General features: G+C 42.3%; 1 protein-coding gene across 2 annotated transcripts; it reads left to right on the top strand.

Annotated features, from left to right (window-relative positions):
* Window positions 1-64: 64 nt before the first annotated feature.
* Window positions 65-21,989, top strand: GTF3C3 (general transcription factor IIIC subunit 3). Of its 2 annotated transcripts, XM_059475945.1 has the most exons (20): window positions 65-271; window positions 1,299-1,401; window positions 2,471-2,703; window positions 3,067-3,190; window positions 3,675-3,866; window positions 4,177-4,342; window positions 5,175-5,322; window positions 6,398-6,470; window positions 7,493-7,573; window positions 8,613-8,716; window positions 9,300-9,471; window positions 9,913-10,115; window positions 10,681-10,782; window positions 11,680-11,815; window positions 12,469-12,706; window positions 13,063-13,253; window positions 13,882-14,006; window positions 15,297-15,449; window positions 16,363-16,489; window positions 21,788-21,989. In XM_059475945.1, exons 1-19 carry the CDS (start codon window positions 173-175, stop codon window positions 16,483-16,485), a joined length of 2,766 nt encoding a protein of 921 aa, XP_059331928.1. In that variant the 5' UTR covers window positions 65-172; the 3' UTR covers window positions 16,486-16,489; window positions 21,788-21,989. The 2 variants fall into 2 exon arrangements, with proteins under 2 accessions (XP_059331928.1, XP_059331927.1); XM_059475944.1 differs by lacking the exon at window positions 21,788-21,989 and having other exon boundaries at window positions 16,363-17,113.
* Window positions 21,990-24,855: the final 2,866 nt, after the last annotated feature.

Below are 24,855 nucleotides of genomic sequence, written 5' to 3'. Positions count from 1 at the left end.
TGCCCTCCGCTCCCGCCCTGCCCTCCGCTCCCGCCCTGCCCTCCGCTCCCGCCCTGCCCTCAGGCCCCTCAGCCGCACGGAACTCCCGCGGACGGGCGCTGTAGCGGCGGGCGCCATAGCGGGACGGACGCGGTGCCTCCCTCACAGGGCTCCCCCGGGCCGTGGCGGAGCCATGTCGGGCTTCAGCCCGGAGCTGATCGAGTACCTGGAGGGGAAGATCTCCTTCGAGGAGTTCGAGCAGCGCCGCGAGGAGCGCAAGAGCCGCGAGAAGGTGAGTCTGCCCCGCCTGGCCGCCCCACGGCCCGGGCCGCCCCATCATGACAACACCTGGCAAGCCACGGCCCGTGCTGTGTGTGCAGGGCTCCCGCTCGCTGCTCCTGCGGCTCCGGAGCTGAGAGTGTCGGTGTCAGCACCTGGCAGGGCACGGCCCGTGCTGTGTGTGTGCAGGGGTCCCGCTCGCTGCTCCTGCGGCTCCGAGTTCCGAGTGTCGGTGTCCCGGTCAGCAGAAGCCGCGGTGGGGCCGCAGGACGCAGCTCTGCCCTCCCGCCTCTCTGGGCAGAGGCACCGGCCCGGCAGCACCGCCCGGCCCGCGGGAAATCGGTGCTTCGGGTCGGGGCAAGGAGCTGGTTCGGGTATGAACTCATGCAGATTATGCTGATCCAGCTCCCCCAGCAGCATCTGAGGGAGAGCCAGTGCGGCTCCTCGTTTGAATTCTTGGCAGCAGTAAATATAGGGAAACACGTTGTGTCCGACGCTACGTAGGCGGTGTGATTAAAAGAAAACAAGCGTGAGTTGTCGGAGTGTTGCAGTTCTTTTTAACTCTGCTATATTTGTGTCAACGTGCTACTGAATTTCTGCATTCCGTGGCCTTCAGAGAGCAGATTGAGCAGAACTCAGCTGTCATGGAAGGATCAGTGTTACCCTGGGGCAGCATTCTTACCGGATTCATGACTGCTGTTGTGATATTGACTGGCTCCTGGAAGGATTTGTCACACAGAACTTTTTTTTCTAATACCATGTCATCCCACCTCACTGTAGTGCCCAATAATCAATGGACTGGTCTCTTCAGTCTGATGTAGTGTGAACAGTCACCATCTGAGTCTCCCACATTGATACAAATATAAATGTCCTGAAAGCAAGGAATGCTGGGTTTTATTCACTTAAAAACGCAGTGCTTATCCCACCTGTTTCACTGGCAGTGCAAAGGCTGGAAAGCCAAATGGTGACTGTTAATATGTGGGGAAATAAAAAATGAGTAATTCTATAGAGGTAATAATTTGTATTTTTGGTGTGTATAGGATGGTGAAAATGCATCTGCTGAGGAAAATGAAGAAGATGTAGAGGCTCCATCTTCATCCAGAAAAGCATCTGGGAAGTCCCAAAGTCAGGATGAAACTGATGGTTGGTGTTTCTAACATAATCATTCCTATTTAAAAAGACACTGGAAGTATTTGCTCTTTAATAACTGACTCCATAGAACCCTGGCTCCATTTTTCCCCTTCTGGTCTCTGAAGGGACTGAAATAAAAGGGAAAGTAAATTAGTAATTATGGGATTTTTCAGATGGGGACAGGGGAAGATAAGTCTTATGTTTAGATGCTTTATATCCAAGTCAGAATAAAAATAACCAAACATATCCAAGTAAAAAAAAAATAACCATAAACCCAGGTGTGGTCCCCAAATCCCTCTCCTATGTAGGCAATGCATGATAGATTTATTTTTCAGTCCCAACTTGATATTGTGGTTATTTTTAATCATGTGTCCAATCCCCCAGCTCAAACTTTTGAACCCTACATATTTTGAATTTTGTATATAGATCTGTGGTCAGTTATAACCCTGGATTCAGTTTATAATGAGAAGCTGTAAATAAAAAATGTGAATTTAAAAAAACATATGTGCCTTAAACATATTTACTCAGAGTACTTAGCATAGTTTTCTTACTTAAAGAATTCTGGTTTTTTTCCAGAGAAATGCAAATAATCTGGATTTTGTATTTACACATGTTAAAAGGTACTTGTTGTCATGGATGGAATGGTTACAACATCTTGTTTTCAATTGCTTTGAAAAATTGGTTGCTGGATTGTTGTGTAGTAGAATTGTCTGCTCACTTACAGCCTCTTCAGCTGAAAAGCTGATTGCAGCCAGCCAGCCCAGTGCTTGAAAGTTGCTTAGTATTCTTCTGGATTGAGAAGAATGTTGATTAAACTGTGGGCTTCATTCTGTGTATTCCTCCCTGCTTTCATTTCAGATATCCAAAAGATGTTACAGGCTGGGCCATGCCAGGCATTGGTGATGAATAATGCAGAGCTTTAAAACCAAAGAGGCTGTCCATAGTTTTTGTGCATTTCTGTAGGCAGCACTCTTACAGAATAGCTGCTTCAAGTGGGCTGCTCTTTTCTCTGCACTTGTCCAGGGAAGCAGCACGTTCTCTTCATTATATCAAAAACCTATTTTACTTCTTTCTCAACAAGGAGAAACAGCAGATGGGGTCAGTAAATCTGTCCATCGGGTCTTTGCATCCATGCTTGGGGAAAATGAAGAGGAGGAGGATGAAGAGGAGGAGGAGGAGGAAGAAGAAGAAGAAGAAGGAGGAGGAGGAGGAGGAGGAGGAGAAGAGGAAGAAGAAACTACAGAGCAGCCTACAGCTGGAGATGTTTTTGTTTTGGAGATGGTTCTTAATCGAGAGACCAAGAAAATGATGAAAGCAAGTATTTAAACTTTCATTAACTTCTATGTGTCCTCTGACCATGGTCCATGAATGCCACTTTGTGTGACTTTTAGCTGCTTACTGGGAAACTTGCCTGAAAATTGTTCCATGTAGGATAATCCTGCTTATGCTGGTGTTTGTTATGCTTTCTTTGTTATAAAAGCACTGTTGTTTACTGTTTAAAGCCTTCAGAAATAATGAAATCAGTTTTCCCAGCATCAGAAAACTATGAACATTGGCAAGTCTTTTTTGCCAGTCATTTATTATTGCTAATACTTAAATAAATTGGGGTTAGGTGGTGTTAAGCACAACTGGGTGTCTCCTGGATTTGGGCAGAAACAGCATCCCTTTTCCATTTAGGAGAAAAGACCTCGCAGCAAACTTCCCCGTGCCTTGAGGGGTCTGATGGGAGAGGCCAACATCAGATTTGCTCGAGGAGAGCGTGAGGAGGCCATTCTGATGTGCATGGAGATCATCAGACAAGGTATGGGAGAAGGGACAGCCTCTGGGCTTTAAGGATGGGGCAAGTGTCCATGTGCAGGAGCAGGATTCAGTGTGGCTTCACTGAAGATGAAAATAAACAGTATGAGCAAAGTCAGGTATAAGTAGTAGAATTAAGAATATGTGGTGCACTTACTTTATTTTTTTGCTTATAAAAAGAAACTAGCACCCCAGTTCTGCAGAGCCCCAGGCCTTGGCTTAGCTTTACACAGTTTGCTTTTACTGTCTTTGTAGACACAAGATATAAGCATCAGCATGCCTTGCAGTATAGAATAATACTATAAATGGTGTTAGATTCAATCAGCTTGTTTAATAATTTACAGACAGGAATCAGAAACTTGTCTGCAAGTTTTCCTGAATTTGAACAGCACATGTTTCATATAATTCTGATACCTGTTTTTTGAGAAAGGCAAGTTTCCAGTGTGGATTTTAGATAATAAATCGTATTCTTTTTTATCTTTTCACAGCTCCTCTTGCTCATGAGCCATTTTCCACTCTTGCCATGATCTATGAAGACCAGGGTGATATGGAGAAATCATTACAGTTTGGACTGATTGCAGCTCACTTAAATCCTAGCAATACTGAGGAGTGGGTTAGACTGGCAGAAATGTCACTGGAGCAGGACAATATTAAGCAGGCTGTGTTCTGCTACACAAAAGGTAGTGTAGCAAACATTTTAATAATTTAAAATTAATGCTATGTGCTAATGGCAATAATTTTGTTATCTTCTGCTTTCTAGTTTAGTTTGCTTCAGGGTGCTGAGATTCTGATATCTCTGTCTGGACTTTGATAAAAGATGAATGAATGATGAATGATATTGATGAAAGATGAATGATAAATGAATCTGTAATATAGGATGTCCTTGCAAAAACCCTGTGCATGTCCACTAACACAAATCAAGGAAATGAATGTGAAACCCACTGTTGCATTTCCTAAACTCTGCCGTGCTGCTGCTCTCTCTCGCTGTAGCTCTGAAGTACGACCCGAGCAACGTGCGCTACCTGTGGGAGAGGTCCAGCCTGTACGAGCAGCTGGGCGAGCAGAAGATGGCCATGGACGGCTACCGGCGCATCCTGAACCTGCTGGCTCCCTCCGACGGGGAGCGCTTCATGCAGCTGGCCCGGGACATGGCCAAGTGAGCTGGGCTTGCACACACTGCCCTTTGCTTTGCCACGGGAGCCTCGTGCTTAAAGTGTGTAGCTCTCACACAGTTGTGTTTTACCTGTGAACTGATTCCTCGTGGAAGCAGTTCTCTCCCAACCTCTTAGGTGATCCAGAAAACTTTACACCAGCTAACCCACTAGTCACTCCTCCACACCTCAAACCCAGATGATACTTCCCGTTTGCCTACACCATCCTCTGATCCATTCCAAACAAACTAGGAGGCGTAGTAGCCCTGGCTGCCTTAATCCCATTCCTCACTCCATTGCTACATACATCAAAACTGCAATCGATGACCTTCCACCCTCTATCACAAATCCTGTTCTGAACCCTAGTGGCTAACGTCCTCATTCTAACCCGAGTAGGCAGCCAACCAACTGTTACTGCCTGTTTCAAAACAGTTTAAGGTCTTTTGATCTTTGTGTTTGGGTAATGTACCAAAAAATACAAGGATGTGTATTATAACATTGTTGTTAGTGAAGGTTTCATAAACAGGTTAATGTGGGACATGATTGATGCCTGACTCCAATGGGGGAGGGTGTGATGAACACTCCAGTAATGTCCTTACAAATATGGGAGAAAAAAATTGTTAATTATTCAAAATATGTAAAAGTTTTCAACAGTTGTATGGAAAGGAAAAACACCCCCTTTCTCACTGTCTTTTATAACATCCACTTGCTAATGAAAATCTTCACTGATGAAAATCTTTGCTAATAAGCAAAAATCAGAGAAATATGAAAATCCTTTTGCTTCAGTTCATTGTCAGTCATGTGAATTACCTGGTTTCTCATGTCTGTGTTTTATAGGAGTTACTATGAAGCCAATGACGTAACCTCTGCTATTGAGATAGTGGAAGAGGCCTTTAGCAAGCACCAGAGCCTTGTATCCATGGAGGATGTGAACATTGCAGCTGAGCTCTACATCTCCTCCAAGCAGTATGACAAAGCTCTGGCGGTACGGACAGCTCAGGGCATCTGGGTGGCATTTTCAGCACTCTTTGCCTGCCAGAATGGATGGTTTATGTTCATCATTTATGTTCCTGCAGTGCTAAAATGGGGTCCTGCTTCTGTAAAAATAGAGCTCATCAGAAACAGACTGCTTGCTATTAGTTCTGTAGTAATTAGCATTTAAATTAATGGTTGGATTGAATTAATTGTAGGCTGATAGATTTGTACATTGTTCGAGTTTTAAAATTATGGGATCCTTCCTCTCCTTCTCTATAGCGACCATAATCTTAGTAGCCAGAGAAGACCTTCAGGCTGGTTTTGTGAGTAATACCAGCAGAGGTTATTCTCTGAGTGGAAGGTTAAAATCATGACACTGAGTGCTCTGATGGTTCAGATGCAGATTGTTGTGACTTATCTGGCAGACTTGTGTTGCAACTAATAATTTATCTGTTAAGCACTAAGCATACATCCCAGAAAGACAATACATCTTAACTCTAAGGCATCAGGAATTAGAGAATATTGGTTATCTGGTCCAAATTAGTTAAATCTCACTTTTGAGGAGTATTTCCCACTTGATTTGGTCTGGCTTTGAGAGGGAAGATGTTGGTACTTGGCCATTGTCATACTTTCCAAGATTGATTGAAAAGACACTGTAAATTGGGACTTCTTCTTGTGAACATTCTTATTTGTTGATATTAAATTACTTAGGGTTTTTTTTTTCCCTTTCTTTAGATTTTATTCAGCTCTCTGTCAGAGCATAGTATCATGAGCCTGCAAACAATTCCTCTGACCCTTTTTTGTGCTTCTTCCCTCCTTAAATGTCAGTCAGTCAATTTTATGTACACAGCATTTAGCTACTGGATTTATTATTACAGTAGAACTGAAGTCACAGAGCCATTTTCCTGTTTCTTTTTGAAGGTTCTACTTGGGTAGATGAATGCAGCTTTACCTCTGATAACTTCTGTGATGTCTAAAACTGTCACATAGGCTGGTTGCTCCATTTATGCTTTAAATCTTTGAAATTATCCAAGTTACTTTTGTAAACTTGGATAGTTTGTGAAACAAAAAACTTTTTGTTTCAGGTTATTACAGATTTTACGGGAATTGTACTTGAAAAAAAAGCACCAGAAAGAAGTGCAGCTGAGGAGAAAAAGGGTAAGTAGCTGTCAAGTGGTTCCTGTGACCCTGCTGTTCATGTGATTTGACATCTTTCCTTTACCTTTTCAACTCCTGGGTATATTTTGCTGCACTGTTGACAGGCTTTTCTCTATTGAAATGTGTGGGTGCTCTTAGTGAGTAACATGGTGTGACCTCAGCCTGCTGTAAGAAGTTACTCAGGTGTCCCCATCACCCTGCTGACTCACTGAAGACAAGGACTGCTCTCCAGGCAACTGGAGGGCTTTTAAAGTTCTAAACATTCCTCTGAGTGTTTACATCAGACCAGCTATTTCTACCAGCTAAATAACTTCTAAAAAAAAAGGATAAAAAGATAAGCTTAGTGGCAACTATGCTCAAGAATGTCAACCTTTGACCTAAGAGTAATGTTCTTTATACATCCTACATCTGTTATTAACCACCTAACTGAAATATAGGTGTACTAGCTCATAATTTAATGAAGTGGGCTGTCTTTGAGAAACCTGCTTTATCAAAGTAATTTAATCTGAAAATGTTTATTTAAGCTGTAGAATGGACTCAGCACACTAACTCCATAAGGAGACAGTCTGTTTTGTGATTAAAGTGGTTGTCTCAGCAATCTGATCCAAGCACAATACAGGTATAAGATATTTCTGGTGACTTTTTGCTCTGATTGGCCAGGTAAAAATACATTTGTTTATGAACAACTGTCTTGATGGAGACTTTCAGCAGATATTTTATAAGAAACAAAATTATAATGGGCCTAGGAATTAGAACACAATGTTTCCAATATACCTCCTATGTGCCATTGGTTGAGAGAAGGCTTCTAAAATAGAGCTGGGCTCCGCTCTCTGTTGCTTTGTAACTTTTATAACTTTTATAACTGCTCCCTGCTCTGCTGTCCTTAAAAAACAAAACAATACAACACAGAAAAGCCCCAACCCAAAGCAGGAGTCCACTTTTCAGAGTAAGCTGCCAGTCATTTATGGATTCAAAGGCAAGTAACTACTGGTTAATCTGATAATCTTTTTAAAAATATACAGATGCTGCAGTAGAAACTCAGGAAAACCAGGAGGCAGTGACTGACAGCCAAAGTCAGCCAGTTGCTGAATCCAGTGCTCCAGGTAAGTAATTTTTTAATTTTTTTTTTTTTTTAATTTCAGACAAGTCTGTGAACTGATCATATGGTTAAGAACCAGCTTGCAATCATATAACATCTAGAGATTTCTGACAGCACAGAAACAGGGCTTCATCCAGAAAAGGATTCTTCTGTACTTTTCTTCTTTCTCTTTCTCGGAACTTCCCTCTAATCCAGACTGGCAGTTGTCATTTTTAAAAAATATATCAGTAGGGGAATAGTCACCCTTGTGCTGGGTATTGCAGTGTTCAAAGAATGATAAATTAGTCTGCATGTTGTGATTTGCAGTAAAGGGATGTGAACATAGGAGGTAAAAGGGAAACCTTAGGTTGGAAATCCCAGTTTTCTCAGGTTTTAGCACTGAATGTCTGGTGCAAGCACTGAAGTGAAGGAGGACTTAACCAGGAGTTAAGGAGATGTCATGGCTGTATGTGAAGGACCTGTGATAATGGAATTTTATTGTGTGACCCCTCATTTGCTGATATTGTCATGGGTAGCTGCTGTGCCTCATGTTTGCATACTGATCAGGTTGCATTCAGCCTACCAGTTGTGTGAAGTTCTGTATTAACTCTGTTTAACAATGTGTTCAGGCAGTGCCTGCTACACAGGACTTCACTTAGCAAGAATGAGAACCACCTTGATACAGGGCAATTCCTTAAAAAATAAAGGGGAATTGTTAAAGAGAATCTTTATTGATAAAGATTGCTAAAGAAAGCTTTATTGAGGAGGTACCTCTTAAGTAGGCAAAGGATCTAAGCACATGCTGTGGAATCCTACTTGGACTTGATGCAGACTGACAGCACTTGGTACCTCACATGGAATTATTTGTCTCAGAGGCAGTAGGAAGACGTTGCTCCAACTCTTGGAGAAGATAAAGGAGGAGGAAAAGAAGGGCAGACAAACACTTGCTAGAGCTGATAAGAATATTTTCTCAGTTCCTGAGCATGGCCTGGGGGGGATGTGGTGCTTGAGAAGTGCTTCTTAAAGCCTCTGAGTTGAGAAGGAAATTCTTTCTCTTGTCCCAGCTGTGGAGAAGGTCAGCTGCTGCATACCTGAGGGTGTTCCCATAGACATCACAGTCAAGCTGATGGTGTGCTTGATTCACCTGAACATCCTGGAGCCACTCAGTGTAAGTGGAAACCAACTCACAAGGTGGGGGTAATGTTCTAAGAAATCACAAAAGCAAGTAATTGTTCCTGTGTTCATAGACTTGAGGTGGTTGAGGGAGCTGTGGAGGTTCTTTTTGCTTCTCTCCCACTCCAGGAGAGAAACTTCACAGGCCTGTAATAGCAGAAATAAAATCTTTGCCCTTAGAAATCATGCCAGTGTAAGTTACATTACTAAGTCACAGCCTGTGTGCTGTGACAGGCCCAGGACCATATTGAAAGCTGTGAACACTAAGGAACATGTTTTCACTATGTTTTAAAACCATACTAAATCTAAAGATTTCTTTCAAAAAGGAGACTCCTCGCTGATGGACACTTAAACCCACTGGATGTGTGAAATGTCTAGAATAGAAAAATGGGGCTTCTTCAGAAGTGCTGAATTTCAGATCTTTTATTTTTCACTTCTAAAGTAACATTTAATTAAAAGAAGTGTAGTTCAGAATGCAAATGAACAAAAAACATAGGATAAAAATGCAAGCTTCCAACAAGCATGCCTTAAAGAAATTGATTATTTGTGCTTTAGTGTTTGTGTGTTTTTTCTCAAAGCCTCTTTTGACTACTCTGGTGGAACAAAATCCAGAAGAAATGGGTGACTTGTACTTGGATGTTGCAGAGGCCTTTCTGGATGTTGGAGAATACAACTCAGCCCTGCCTCTCCTGAGCTCCCTTGTCTGCTCAGAGCGGTACAACCTGGCTGTTGTGTGGCTTCGGCACGCAGGTGAGAGGAGGCAGGACTGCTGAACAGGGGGACTGAGAGATGGTAATGCAGTGCTGAGCATTTCCAGGGACCTTTATCCAAGATCACGGCAATTTTAGATTGACTGGTTGAATGAGAATTGGTATTTGCAGAATGAAGCTTATCATGATGACTCTGTCAGGCATTTTTTTCTTCTTCATGTACACTTAAATTTACATCAGCTAAAAGTACTCTATGTTCATGTAAGTGAAGCAGCATCTATTCTGCATTTCATCCTGTGAAACTGTGGATACATCATCAGTGAAACTGTGGATACGTCATCAGTGCATATATCTGAATATTATCATTTAAAAATACATTTTTGGGGTGATTTTACTAAGAAGGTATGTTAATTTATTTGCAAACTTTGAAATCTTCTTTTTCTGCCACTTAAGTGTCTTGTGTTGCTTATGGTATTTCTAGAGTGCTTGAAGGCTTTGGGACACATGGAGCGTGCTGCAGAGAGCTATGCCAAAGTTGTTGATCTTGCCCCATTGCATCTCGATGCAAGAATCTCACTTTCAACACTTCAGCAGCAGCTGGGCCGGCCGGAGAAAGCTCTGGAGGCTCTGGAGCCAATGTATGACCCAGATACTCTGGCTCAGGATGCTAATGCTGCACAGCAGGTGGGTAACATGTTCTGTGCTTCCATTTAGGATGTATTAATCTGCCAAACTGTGCTACTAGTCCAACATGTCTGCATAGGACCAGGGATTCAGACTTACGTCCCAATGGGGAGCTTGCAGAGCACAGTGACTGATCCATTACAGTGTCAGGAACACGTCCTCCTGACTTTGTCCCTGACCATTGTCTCAGCATTTCCCCAGTCCCACCTGATAACTTCTGTGCAATGCACAAACTTTCAAGCTTTTGGCCACTGAGAGCCAGTTGTGACCCTGCATGAAGTTCATCAGCAGTTGCTATGTGTGAGCTACACAGTTTGGCCTCTGTTGATTGTAAGCAGAGGTTCTGAATCCCCTCTCCAAAAGGACCCTCACCATAGGTAAGAGTCATGCCAGATGTCTCTGAAATGGGAGAATTTGGAACAGTAACTCCTGAGAGCAGTTTAGGGAGAGCTCACCTGCTGCTGCAGATTCTTACAGCTTTGTGGAAACTTTTCCAATCCTATTGGTTTGTTTTATAAACTCTCTCTGTGCAAGAGGTTGAATAACAGTGTTCACTGTTGTCCAGGAATTAAAGCTTCTCCTGCATCGCTCCACGCTGTTGTATTCCCAAGGCAAAATGTATGGTTACATTGACACCTTGCTCACAATGCTGGCCATGCTGCTGAAGGTAAGCCAGTCTCTCCTGCTGCATTCTGTGAAATTGGGCATGTGTGACTTGGGTCAAGACAGACTACAAATGAACTCAGGAGGAAAGCTAGTGGGCTTTTATATGTGAGTGGTTTCATAATTTTGTTAGGTAGTAATCTTGCAGGTAGCCTGCAATACTGGTGTTCCTGCCTATAGTGTTCAGAGCAGAGGACTGTTTGTGTGTATAATTATTGATACAGTGACTTCAACTCCCTGTTCTCAGTGTGCTTACAACCACTGAGTTATAAGCTGCTTCTTGCCTTTTTAACACTGAGCACACAGCTTTTTTGTGGTGTTGATACTGGCTTCTATTTCAACAATTTTCTTTTTGATTTCTTTCTTTATTATTTTCTTGCGATAAAAGGACAAAATAAGAATTTGTTTAGCCAGTAAATACAATGGTAGCAGTTTTGTGTTAATTAATTTTTGTTTATTTATAAATGGGGAGTGACTTAAAGGAATCTTTAGACCTCCATTTTATCCATTTGCTCAATACCTTAACTATTGTATTATACTGGTTGAAGAGCTGACTATGCACACACTTCTGAAAATGGTAGAGAAAGGCATTGTTCTTATGCTTCTCTGCAAAGAGTCTTGATTTCAATAAACCTGGGGATGTTCCAATCCCAGGAGAAGTCTTTTTAAGTAGCTTGAAGAATTTGTATATGGCTTTTGCTTAGCCCAGTTTGCACTGGAGCACGAGGCAATGCAGAGAGGATATTCCTATTGGGAATGTTCTCTCTGAAGACCTTGCTCTATGGTGGTGTCACTGACTGTTTTGGGATGCAAGGTGAGCTAGATGGATTGGCCATAAAGCTGCCTTTGTCATAGGATGTTACATTGTAATCTGAAATGCTGCCCTTAAATTTGTTTCTAGGTAGCAATGAGCAGAGCTCAGGTGTGTTTGATATCTAGTTCCAAATCTGGAGAGAGACACCTCTATCTTATTAAGGTGTCAAGGGATAAAATTTCTGACAATGATGACCAAGAGACAGCAAATTGCGATGCGAAAGGTAACAAATCACAGATTGTTTCTTAAAAACAAAGCAACAAGGTGAACTCCATAGTTCTGAAAAATGATAAAAATGCTCCTATTTTGCATGCTAAATCCATGCAGTCCATGTTAACATTGCTTTATTTCTAGAGCAAAGAAGGCAGCCAAACTGAAGATAATATATCTTAAGGGAACAGTCCCCATTCAGAGAAAAATAGTAAGGTTACAGAATAATTCAGATTGAAAAGGGCCTCTAGAGATATTATGGGCCAACATTCACCTCAGGGGAAATATCGTACACGCAAATCTAGAATGCAATACAAATACACTGTAAAAGCGGTGTGATTTCTTTTAGCTGGCCCAGGCTTGGTTGAGCCAGGCCACGTGCTCTTAAGCACTGCTTGATAAATTAGGGAGAGGGACTCATTGCATTCATGTAGTATGTTTACAGCTTGAACTGGGTGTATTGCCTGCTCTTTGTTCCCACTTTAAGAGGGTTTTTTTTGCTGGTGTTTTATCAACTGCCCTTAAACTGAGAAAAAGTAAATACTTCCTATTAGCTGTTAGTGCTACAATGTCTTTGAAAATATCAGTTTGATGTATGCATCTATTTTGAAAAAAATATATTTCTTGTTCTAATTTTTCTCAACTTTCTGGCTCCAATATTTTTAGCAATTTTTGCTGTCCTCACAAGCGTTCTGACAAAAGATGACTGGTGGAACCTCCTCCTGAAGGCAATATATGCCTTGTGTGACCTCTCCCGCTACAAGGAGGCAGAGCTCCTTGTGGATTCCTCTCTGGAATATTACTCCTTCTACGAGGACAGACAAAAGCGCAAGGAGCTGGAGTACTTTGGGCTCTCTGCTGCAATTCTGGACAAGAACTTCAGAAAAGCTTACAACTATATCAGGTGGGCTGCTGGGAAGGCAGAGCAGTCTGTGCTGTAATTGCCTGCACTGAGGCTGTAGTCACACTGGTGATGATGCTGCTGAAGTAGGCAGGCTGATGCTTTCCAGCCTTGGCTAAATGAGAGGTTACTAAAACTGAAGGAGCTTTCCAATAGCCTCAGATTCCAAAAATGCACAATGCAATAGGTTGGTTGATTTGGCCAGAACCATTGGTTCTGTTTTTCACTCTCATCTTTGCCTGACCGTCTCTTTAAGTTTCTGTTCTTTGTTATCTTCCCTGAACTGCTGAGATTTTATTGAAGAGACAGTATATACGACATAGCATTTATTAATTTCTTGCACACGTCTCATTCTGTAGGATCATGGTCATGGAAAATGTCAATAAGCCCCAGCTGTGGAACATCTTCAATCAGGTCACTATGCAGTCTCAGGATGTCCGCCACCATCGCTTTTGTCTCCGCCTGATGCTGAAAAATCCTGACAATCACGTGCTGTGTGTCCTCAATGGGCACAATGCCTTCGTGTCTGGCAGTTTCAAGCATGCTCTTGGTAATATCTTTCATGTTCTAATATCAACAAATAGAACAAGTGAAAGTTTATGTAAAGGGAAAGATTTTTTTTTCATCAGAAAATTATAGGTTCACAATGCTAGTCTGGTGCTTTGATTATTCTGTACACAAATCAGAGCACTGCTGAAGGGTTTTGCTAATAAAAATTAAGCTGGCACGTTTCAAGTTTAGCACACATTGTAAATATAACTAACTTGCAAAGATAATTGGAGGCTAATGATGATAATAATGACAGAACCAGCCCAATTTAAACAGCAAATGCAGCTGGTTGCATGCTTTAAGCAGGCCTTCAAAGTAAACCTGCTGCTTTCAGTCAAGTCCTCCAAATGTCACATTTAAATTCCAGCAAGTACCATGTTTGCTTTCTGTGTCTGATCGTTTTCTGCTTCTGTTTTTACATCACAGTCTGCATTCTTCCTTCAGAATCCAGTGGGTCCTGAAAATACACAATTTCCTTCCCTGTTTTTTCCTGTGTATTTTGATGTAGATGTATTAAACTGTTTCTTTCCTTAGTTCCCACTTCTACTTGAAATATTTTTTTTCTTGTTTGTAACTTTTTAAGGAGTGCTTTTCACAACCAACGTCTTTATTGATTTATTTGCTTTTAGGTCAGTATGTACAAGCCTTCCGTGCAAACCCAGACGAGCCTTTGTACAGTCTTTGTATTGGCCTGACTTTCATCCACATGGCCTCTCAGAAATATGTGCTGAAAAGGCATGCTCTTCTAGTACAGGTGAGGCAGTGAGGTTCTTGTTACCCACAGTGTTTCCTGCCTTTGTATCTTGCAGATGGTTATGGCTACAACACACTCTGTTCAAATAATTTTTCATAGTTAAGGTATAATTTCTAAAGAGGCAAGTGGTAAAGCATGAGCACAGATGAGTGTGCTTTTGAACTATAGTTACACCATCTGAATCTCCTCTCCTTATGGTAAAGGTAGCTTGTTACCTTGATGTTAACAGCTGCCAGCTATTTGTGAAAATATTATATAATATATATATATATTATATATAATATTATATAATATATAGAATATCTTGGTGGTTGTAATCTGAGTTTTCTTTCAAATTTATTTTGGCTTGCATTGCTGTAGAGTGGAATCTATGCCACGTCCCCTTCGTAGCTATGTCTCATAAACTGCATTCTTGAGGCAAATTGTACAGGCTTGGAAAGTGGATTTTCCCCCCTGTCTTTCTTTTCCCTTTTTAGGTGCCTCTACACACTCTCTTTGTAAAGATCTTGTGAGCTCCAGTTTAGCTACCTTCAAATTTTCAGCTTCATTATTTGCATTTTTCTTTCCATCTGCAAGATCCAGTTACAAACCACAGACAGAGTAGTCCCAAACAGAATCTTGGAAGTAATTTCCTCTACTTTACACCAAGTATTTTCATTAACTTGAAATACCTTTTAATTCCTGTAGCTTCTGAGCTCAGTCAGCACAATATGGTGAGGATCCTGAGCTCTTGTGACTTCTGAAAGTGCTGGAAGACTGTAGCTTGCACTGATCTTGACAAAAGTTACAGGTCCCCAACTGTTGTGACACAAAACCAGTTATGACAATGTCCAACTTCAAGATGTTTTGAACTTGCAAACTTTGACCTAATTTTAATACTTTTATCCACGTTTTTCTGTAACCAGCCTGCCTTTTTTACAGAAACTGCCCTGTTCTCTTTTTATGCATTCTTGAACAATGTCCTATTTATATTACCCCCTGGCAATACAGTTCCCTTCTCTCTCTCTTCTCATTTCCTGCTTACTATACTCAGTGATTTTACATAATTTCTTGCTGCTATGGTAGTTAATTAGTAATTCAACCACAGTGACCTACTGGCGACCTAAATTATGATCATTAGCTGCTTGTGTCTGAACTAATTCCTCAAATTGAAGGAAGTACCTTCTCTGATTACCAGCATGGTCTCCAGAAGGTCTTGTGTTTACAACAGAATCATCACACTCCAAAATGGTAACAAAATAAAATGCACAGGAGGGGAGGAAAAAGTTGTGTGCTCAATTTCTCTTACAGGGATTCTCCTTCCTTCACCGCTACTTGGACCTGCGTGGGCCATGCCAGGAGTCCTTCTACAACCTAGGCCGTGGCCTGCACCAGCTGGGACTGCTGCACCTGGCAATCCACTATTACCAGAGAGCACTTGAGCTTCCTCCCCTCACCTTAGAGGTACTGTAACTTTGTAAGTTATGGACAGAGAATAAAGTCAGGAGAATGTGAAGAATTCCTTAGACATAGATAAAATAGGTACATAAAATCTCTGTAGTTGTGCCTCCTTCAATTTCTATTTTAATTCCTTGTCATTGGAAGCCCAGATCTGATTGTCACCTGATAATGTATTTAAGCATGTGTTAAGTTCAAAGATGTATGAATTTTGAAGGATTTACTCATAGGCTGAGGCAACAGCAGAAAGGATTGCTAAACAACTTTTCCTGTTTAAGTAGCTGACCTTTCTATAGATTACATGCAATGAATTGTAACTGGAAGTTCTGTATACTCACCCATGCTATAAAACAGCATGCTGGAGCAAGATGGACCAGTACTGAGAATGCTTAATTGCATCTGAGCCACAGTTTAATTCTAATTGATCTGTATTGGATCCTAATTGATGTGTCATACATCTACAAGTCTGGTCTGTGGAATGGGTAGGTAGAAACATTGAAAGGGTGCTTAGAAAAGGAGCAGTGTTGGTGAAGTGAGAGCTGAGGGTGTTAGTCAGCCCTGGGAGTTCAGAGCAGCAGTCTGTGACCCTGTAAAAGATGCAGGCAATATTCACGTTCTGATTGGAGAAACAAATGCTCAGCATGCAAAGACAAATTAGGTAGTACTTTGCTGGTTTATAAGCTGGCTATTTAACTTAGAGCTAACGTTTTGAGTGTGAAATTTTATAACTTTGGTGATTAACAATATGATTTGGAAACTCCTTAAAAAGGGAGAGCACAAGGAATACTTGTTCTGTTTCCATACAGCTGAAAGCCTTTATTGGCTATGAATTTGATTCCATTGTAATGGCTACTCATTGTTTCTTTTTTATACTATTTTTGTGTATTGATAGCTTTTTTTTTAATCATTATTTTTACAGGGAATAGAAACAGATCAAACAGACTTGAGAAGAGACACTGCCTTTAACTTGTCACTCATTTACCAGAGCAGTGGGAATACCAGAATGGCTCAGAAGATGCTGTATACCTATGCAGTTGTGTGAAGAGGTTTGTGCAGGTGGAATTGATACCCTTTGGATTGACCTTTGCATTATGCAGTGCTGGGGAAGCTGGTTTTAATTACAGATTTTTCTGCAGAGGGTCAGGGACATGGCTGGTGCTGTGTTGTGGCTTTGTGGCGTTCTTCTGCCCTTGGCCCTGTATCACGTGTGGGTGGTAACTGGCCATCCTGAGCACACCCCTGACGTGCTCACAGGGGCTGCTGTTAGCTCTTCTCCTGGGTGCACTGCTCTCTAAATAGATTCAGTTTTGGATATAGAGTCAAACAGTGAAAAACAAGGCCCAGAGTGATTTGCTGAGGGCTTTTGGTGGGGGAAAATGTACAGTGTGCAGTATTTCAGCTAATTACCATTAAGGTTGCTGGAGAAGCCATACTCACTGGTGATGAGGGTATTATAATGTATTTTAATGTGCAGCATTAAATTAAAATAATGTGGAACCATCCTAGAGGATGAGGAATTCAGTATTTCAAGACCTGTAAAATATTCAGAGTTTTCTAGGAGTTCATATTCCTAGCAGTTTTTGTATTTGAAGGGGATTGATCTTTGTATTACTGAAATCAATGTAATTTCTATTCTTTCTGTGAACTTGTTAATAAAAATTCTGAGGTTGATGATGTTTACTTATTCTCAGCTAACATATATCCTACTGAATAGGACAAACCTAAAGCCATATGGCACATACCAAATTTTAAGCAGCAAAATTTAATGAAGCTCAGGTGTGTTTAGCTTTGCTGCTGTGTTGAGCCACCCCTTTGTCCTCAGAAAAGCCATTTGCCTCAAGGGAGAGAGGCTCTTGCATCAGTCTGCAGTCCTACCACATAAATTACAGTTTAGGGCCAAATTTCTGGAGGAACAGGAGACAATTCAGAGTGTATTTGGCTACCCCTAGGCTCCAGGGTCATGCAAGACTTCTCTCCCTGTTATGCTAAACAGGGAGAATATACTTTTATTGTTATACTTGTTATACTTTTCTCCCTGTTAGTGTAACTTCTGTTATACTAAAGAAGTACCACAAATAACATGTATAGGTCCCACAGAAACAGTAGTGCTAGGGGTCAGAGGAGGTGAGCAGCTCTGCTGAAGCAGGTCAGAGTGCAACACCACCTGTCCTCAAGCCAGGTTGTACTGGCACCCCATAGAAGAGTAGGCCGTGATGAAGATGAGCTGATCTTTGGTCTTGAAAACTGCCCATGCTGTAATCATCTTCAGCATATCATGATGTGAATCTCCTGCTCCAACTACTCTTTCTCCAGTCTTTTGTTCCACATTAGGATAGGTTGAACAAATTCCACTAATTCTTATGAAGGTAAGGTGATGTGTGGTGTAACATCACACACCTAATGAATTCCTTCTATGCTCCTGAAATAGCCCAAAGCTTATGTTCTCTCATGACCCAGATATCATCTCCCATTATAAGCAGCCAGTCCTGCCAGTTCTTCCCTGCCCCAGTCACGTCAGCATCCAGCCACAGGCACATGACTCTGTCTTCAGAAATTCACCTGAACCCTCTGCAAACCAGTCTTTGTTTTGATAGCACCTGCCAGGCCTTAGCCTAAAGCTGATGAAAGAGGGATAAAAGCAACCATGTAGCCTATCAACAGCATACGGTTTACAGTGATTACAAATAAAGAGTCATTGTTTTGTTATAAATAGTAATTTTACTATCAACCTCATAATGCAAAGAACCTGAGTAAAAAAGACACCGTGAGAGGTCAGAGTTAATTTAATTCCGCTGTTAGGGTTTAAACAAGAATTCGAGGTTCCCTGCAGGTGGGTGCCCTGTGAGCACCTTTTATCTGCAGCTGGCCTCAGCAATTGACACCTATCTAACTGTCAGAGCAAGTGAAGTGCCAGATTCTCCCACACCTGGGCTCTGCAGGGAGTCTCCTGGCTGCAGGTGATGCTCTCCCAGGGCTGGCAATCGCCAGTCAGATGAGCTCATTTCCTGCACAGCTCACGTGAGCCTCTCCAGGGCTGAGCTGGGGGCCTGGTCCTTGCCCTGGCTGGCCAGGCAGGTATGAAGGGGAGACTCCTCACTTTTCCTCCTAGAGAAGATGTGCTGTTTTATGAAGCTGATGACTCTTTGGGAAATCTTTGTTGTTACTGAAGAAGAGATGAAGTTTTAGCAGTTTAATACTGACATCTCTAAAAAGTTAATTACATGGCTGTACAAGAGCTAACTATGGAGAAGGCTGAGGAAACTACCCAAAGAAGGTAAGCATGGCTTTTGGAAGGGTGTCTGTAGAGGGCATGGACAAGGGAAGCTAAACCACTGACATGGAGCTGAATGCAGAGCTAAATAGATTAGCTGTTAGCTTTCAGATCAGTGTTTGCTTAATGAACATCAACCAAGCATGAAGTGTGTACAAAGCACCTTTTCTAAGTACACGACTGTCCCTTGAAGTTCTCCTGTACCTGTAATATTCCTTGTTGCTCCAGTATGTCTTTTGGCAAAAAGACAGGAAACAAACTAAACTTGAAGAGGTCTGCTCTCCACCCCTGAGTGTAAAGAACTACAAAAGAAAGGCTAGAAAACTGAAATTATGTCTCATAACAGCCTGCAAAATACCATTCAGGTAATTTTTCTTTGCTTCCTTCTTTGAAATGAATTTGTTTGCTTTTTCTACCTCTTTTTTTGGAGCTGCTCTCTTCTTGGCTCGAGGTTTTCAGGACTTTTCAGGCTGTCAGACTTAGATGAGAGCCATCGTTGAGTTGCTGCTTCCAGGCCAGTTGTGAACTAGGCAAGGTGGTGTCATTATTACTGCAGAGAGAGCAGAGATGGTGTGCTGTGTCCCACGTGTGAGGGGCAGGAACAGCACACCCTTCACATCTTTCTCCTGTATACAGGGGTAGGGACTCTGTGCTGCTCTCTTGCTGTGCTGTGAAATAGAGTGGCCCCTCTCTCAGAGGAGTGGTGAAACCAACATGGATCTCCAACACAGCATAAAATACAGAGGCATAGGAAAGGGGGAAACCAGATGCTGAGTGCCTCAGACTCCTGAGAAAATGAGGCAGACTAACTTTACCTGACAAGTGCTACAGAAATACTCTTTGCTATTGGGATCTCTTTCTAATCATAGAACAATACTTGGACTGATAAAGAAGCATGTAAGGCCTGAGGCTGGGGCACTTTAATACTTTTTAAAAAATTTTACTTCATGCTTGTTCATACTCTAGAAACATCTAATCCCTTAGGTGTTCATTCCAAACTACTACAGTAATCCATGCAGGCTATAATAATTTGGATATTGTGATACAACGATGTAAGGACAAATGATTCTGGGTGTGGTGGGTGGTTTTGCATGGTGTCACATACAGTGACATAACAGCAGCACAGGGGGGCAATTTACTTGGCCACAACACTTCTGTTTGGTTGGCTAACAGAGGTATTTTGATCCTGGTAAAAACAATAGGCCGGGGTTAACAAAAGCTCTTTATACAAACCCCACTAAATTGAACTGACTTATAGAAAAAAAATGTTTTTCTTTTAAAATATGATAAATGCCACTTAGTTTCACTTAGTTGAAAAGGGCACATGTGCACCTCCTCTTCACCAGAGGATTATAGCTGAGATTGAAAGGGTTACTTGGTGCATATGCTTAATTAATATCTTGTAATCCAGCTTTTGTACTTCAGTCTTAAAGAAAAGAGAGGCGACAAAATATCTCCACTTGCTTTTGGTGCGGGAACAAACCAGCATTGTTTGAAGTGGAACACAGAAAGGAAGTGACAATGTCTCTACCCAGAGCCACTGTTTTCTTTTCTCTGAGTCTCATAGCAGGAGAAGCAGGAGTCACTTCTAATTTATCCGTTCATAGAAATAATTCCAAGATTCACTCCAGCAACAAATTTAGTTTTAATCTAAGTCCAATGCCTTGGTCACCTCCTACTGTCACTACCATCAGGACTGTTGCATAAATGCAGCTTTCTTGCTCTCTTATAATCCCTACACATTCTGTGCTGTTTGAAGAAAGGTGGAAATCTTTTCACCACTGTCGCAAATTCTATTACATAGAGTTTCACAGGTTTCCAATCTTTCAACCAATTTTTACTCATCTATTTTGTTTTAATGCCCCCTGGTGGCTGTTAGCCATTCTGCTATTTTCACACATTAAGCAAAGTAATTATCCCAAATCCTAGAGATGCATCTTGGCTCCCAGAGGCAGTATGAGCAGCACTGAAGATTATTTTGATACAGAACTCTCTGACTGTGCATTTGTCACTACACAAATAAGTAGAGAAAAGAAATAAGCACTTCCTTCCAGATGAGGTACTAAAGAGCTCAGGTTAAACAACCTTATCTTAGATGAATAAAAGCAAAGTTTTCCCTTTGAGGGGCAAAGTAGGAGGCTGGGAGGTATACTTTGTCACAGGTCAGTTTATTCTTGCTGACATACAGCTCTGCCAGCACCAGCTGTACCTGCTACTGGGCACACTGGGGAAAAAGGAGCAGAAGTCACTACCTTGTCAGAAAACAAACCAAAAAGAAACCAAAAAACAAAAGTTCTCAGTATATAAATTGCTTCAGGTATAAATTTTCAGTTATATGAAACAGTAAAACAGATTTTAAAAATCAGAATGTCTTCAAACCGCATATTTTTAGGAGTAGCTGCTCAGATTAGTACAATTGTCCAGATGGCCACAAGAAGGCCACTGTCCTAGAAGCACAGCCAACAGAAATGGAGAGATGAAAGAAACCTTTGACAAAAAATAAGTATAAGAATAAGAAGGCAGAGATAGAATTAAAATAACTTAGTAAAGAATACAAAAAAGTGACTTTTTAAATGTTTTGAATGCTCTATTGATTCATATTTATCTTAAGGAAGATGACAAAAGAATTCTGTGTCAAGTAGAAAAAATATATCAATATGTTACAGAGTGACGACTGTAGAAATGCAACTTTGATTATCAAATGACACACATTCAAAAGATGTTTCAACTAATTTGTTTCAGCAGTGTGATTTTATGACCCTATCAGCAGTTAAGTGTTTCTTAGGATCTCCAGTGTGTGAAAGTGGCTATCGCATCCAGCACTGTAAAAACATTGGTAGCACAGTATCACTTTTTACTCAACTTTTCTGGAACCAGTCAAGTATCCTGATCTAGGTGAGTGAGACTAGCAAGAAATAATGGAATGGGAACAAGTAAAAAATGGGAATGAAGTGCCAAGTGCAAATGAAGAGGGAAGTGATAAACCCCCTCTTTTACTACTTGCACTCTTTGGATTCAGTTCTGTTGCTGTCTGTAGCCAGAACACTCTCTAACTGACATGTGTGGTTCACAGTGTTTCAGAGTTCTTTCCACCACATATTTTCTCCCATGCCTGCTACTCTGGCCTGCACAGGGCTGATGGCTGGGTGAGTAGCAGGTGTTTCTGGGATCTCTGAGTGGAAATCTCCTGTAACTTGCTCCAGGTGACCCTGCCTTGAATGGGGAAGGGGTGGAGGTGGGATTGGACTAGGTGATCTCCAGAAGTCCCTTCCAGCTGTGACTCTCTGAAATGATTGAAGCTGAAATGGAAGAAAGACTGACCTACTCAGTGTGCGCTCCTGAGGGACCTGCAGCAGAGACAACTGAGGCATAGCTCATGGTGGCCACAACAGAGCATGGCTCCTGTTGGCTTTCCCCTCACATAATCACAGCATGTGAGTTCTCAGTTGGAGGGGGCCCACAGGGCCATAGAGTCCAACTCTTAGCCCTGCTCAGGACACTCCAAGATTCACACCCTGTGCCCCGGAACACAGAGTTCTTGAGCTCTGCCAGGCTTGGTTCTTTGACAACTTCCCTGGGGAGCCTGTTCCAGTGCCCAGCCACCCTCTGGGTGAGGAACCTTTCTCTAACATCCAGCCTAAACCTCCCTGATACAGCTCCAGGCCATCCCCCTGGGTGCTGTCACTGTCACCACAGAGCAGAGATCAGTGCCAGCCGCTCCTCTTCCCTTCATGAGGAAGTTTTAACAGCAATGGGGTTTCCCCTCAGCCTCCTCCAGGCTGAACAGACCGAGTGACCTCAGCTGCTCCCCACACGGCTTCCCCTCAGGGCTCTTCGCCATCCTCATGCCGCTCCTTTGGATGCTCTCTAACAGCTTAATGCCTTTTTTCATATTGTGGCGCTCAACACCGGACAAGGAGTCAAAGTGAGGCCACACCAGCACAGAGCAGAGTGCGACAATCCCCTCCCTGGAGGGGCTGGCGATGTTTTCTTTCATCCCCGGCCCGCTGCATCCCCTCTCGGGGCCGGGCCCCCCAGCCCGCGGCGGCTCATGAGGGAGCCCCCCGGGGCTGCCGCACACTGCGGGGCCGGGGCGCGCCGGTGCTGCTGAGGGGGCCCTGGGCTGGCCCCCGGAGCCCCTCGGCAGGGCTGTGTGAATGAGCCTCGCCTCTGTCTGGTGCTTAGATTTAGATGGCGCTGGCAGTGCAGCGTTCCACAGCAGAGCACTGAAGGGGTTTAACTCACAGCAGAGCACGGAGGGGGTTTTAACTCCGGCTTGTGGCGTGTGGAGGCTCGCACCTCCCCCGGCAGCTGCGCCACAGAAGCGTGCTGGCCTTCACGCTAAGGGTTATTTTCACACGTGATAAGTTTAGTGTGCATCAAGTGATATGCAAGAGGAATTGGGTGGAAGCTGGAACACAGTAAGTTTAGATTAAATACTAAGAAGAAAACTTCACTGAGATGAAGGATGAGGCTCTGGCACAGGTTGCCCAGAGGAGCTGTGGATGCCCCATCCCTAGAAGTGTTCAAGGCCAGGCTGGTCGGGGCTCTGAGCAACCTGGTCCAGTGAGAGGTGTGCCTGCCCATGGTAGGGGATTGGAACCAGATGTTTAATGTTCCTTCCAAACCAACCCATTCTATGTTCACTTGGGGCCCTAAGCAAGCCTTGTGTTTTATATTTGTAACCATACAGCTTGCAGTCATTTAATACAGATACATAGATCAGCAATTGTACTGCATTACAGTGTCTCCACTGTGCATCTGAGGTGTGGGGCTTTTAAAATGGTGCCCCTTCTTGTACTGAATTTGTTTTATGCAGAGAGGGAAACTGATTTTGTAGCCTTCTGGTTAAAATGTAAGGCTGTGGAACTAGGAGGCCTTCTGTCTGAAGTAGGTAGTAAGTAGTAATGCAACAACCGTTAAGCATTAGATGTTCTGGGGACTCAAGTAAAGGTATTTAAGCTGTCTATCATAGAGATTTAGAATCTCCTTTTCACTTTTGGCAGCTCATGTGGCTTCTGAGGGACATCTCTGTGTGACTCAACTTCTCCCATGCATTGGACAGGGACCACGAGCCACTGATTCCCAGCTGAGGATTTTCCTCAGGAGCAGCATGCAGTGTGAACACCATCAAAGGACCATTCAGGGACCCATCACATGGGCTTAGCTTTTCCTGAAGCTTCTAATATGTTGAGGTAATACTATTGATATCATATATGTTTGGGGTGGACTGTTTTGTAGGGCATGCTAAGATGCTCTTATTTTTATCTGGAATGGAAAAGTAGATAAACATTTCTAAAAAAACCTTGTTTTTTTCTTCTAAAAAAACCTTGAAGTCTGTCTGTAGATGGCAGCAGAGAGGAAAGATATTTATTAGGACCTCTAAATATGGTGATGGTGCATTTTATAACTTGTGCAACTGCAGCTGGTGGCTCTCCATTAATGCTGAAATTTTTGCACTTTACTGATGAATATAATTATTTTGATTTAAGGATCTTTTGGCATGAATGTTTATTTTGGAGGAGGAGTTGGAGCTTTTCTGAGCAGAGGGTGACTCTGCAGACAGGGCAGCAGTGCATTTGATCAGTGCTGTGTATGTAATAAAAAGATCCTCAGCTGACATAAGGATGTCATTGCTCCACTTGAGAATTTGCTCCAGAAAGCCTTTGCCTGGGGGATGTTGCTAGGAGGCTTGTGAAGAAATGTAGGATGTGAGGGAATATAAAAATCACTTGGGAGAAAGGAGATTAAAGTGATAAATTAAGTAACTCTTAAGTTTCTCACCTAAAGAAGGGATGGATAAATAGCATTGTTTTTATTGTACGGTTTCTCAATAACTGTTGGTGCTGTATTAGGCTTGTCATTAATGGGAAGATTTTGATATAATGACCATGTGGGGGTACCTGGTTTATGCACTACAATAGTGTGTGTATAGGAGGTGAGAACATAAAAGAGCAACTGATATGTGGGTCAAATGGAAATTGTATTTCAGAGATCCTTTCATGAGCTGGGGTAGGGTAGCACTATTTGAAAGAAAGATGGCTAATTCTGACAGCACCTGATAAATTTTGAAACAAACAGATCAAATACTATTCTTACTTTAGTGTGCATTAGGAGAACTGCTTGATTTGAGCTTTTTGT

Source organism: Ammospiza nelsoni, chromosome 7, assembly GCF_027579445.1.
Source record: "Ammospiza nelsoni isolate bAmmNel1 chromosome 7, bAmmNel1.pri, whole genome shotgun sequence".
NCBI lineage: Eukaryota > Metazoa > Chordata > Aves > Passeriformes > Passerellidae > Ammospiza > Ammospiza nelsoni.
The sequence above is the reverse complement of the archived record's forward strand: the minus strand, read 5'-3'. Positions and strand labels throughout refer to the sequence as shown.

Excerpts from the sequence above, each read along its gene's own strand:
- GTF3C3 (XM_059475945.1), top strand. The coding sequence starts at position 173 with ATGTCGGGCTTCAGCCCGGAGCTGATCGAGTACCTGGAGGGGAAGATC. Across the intron at positions 7,574-8,612 it reads TGCTGAATCCAGTGCTCCAG|CTGTGGAGAAGGTCAGCTGC; the intron begins GTAAGTAATTTT and ends CTCTTGTCCCAG. Across the intron at positions 15,450-16,362 it reads TTCCTCCCCTCACCTTAGAG|GGAATAGAAACAGATCAAAC; the intron begins GTACTGTAACTT and ends TTATTTTTACAG.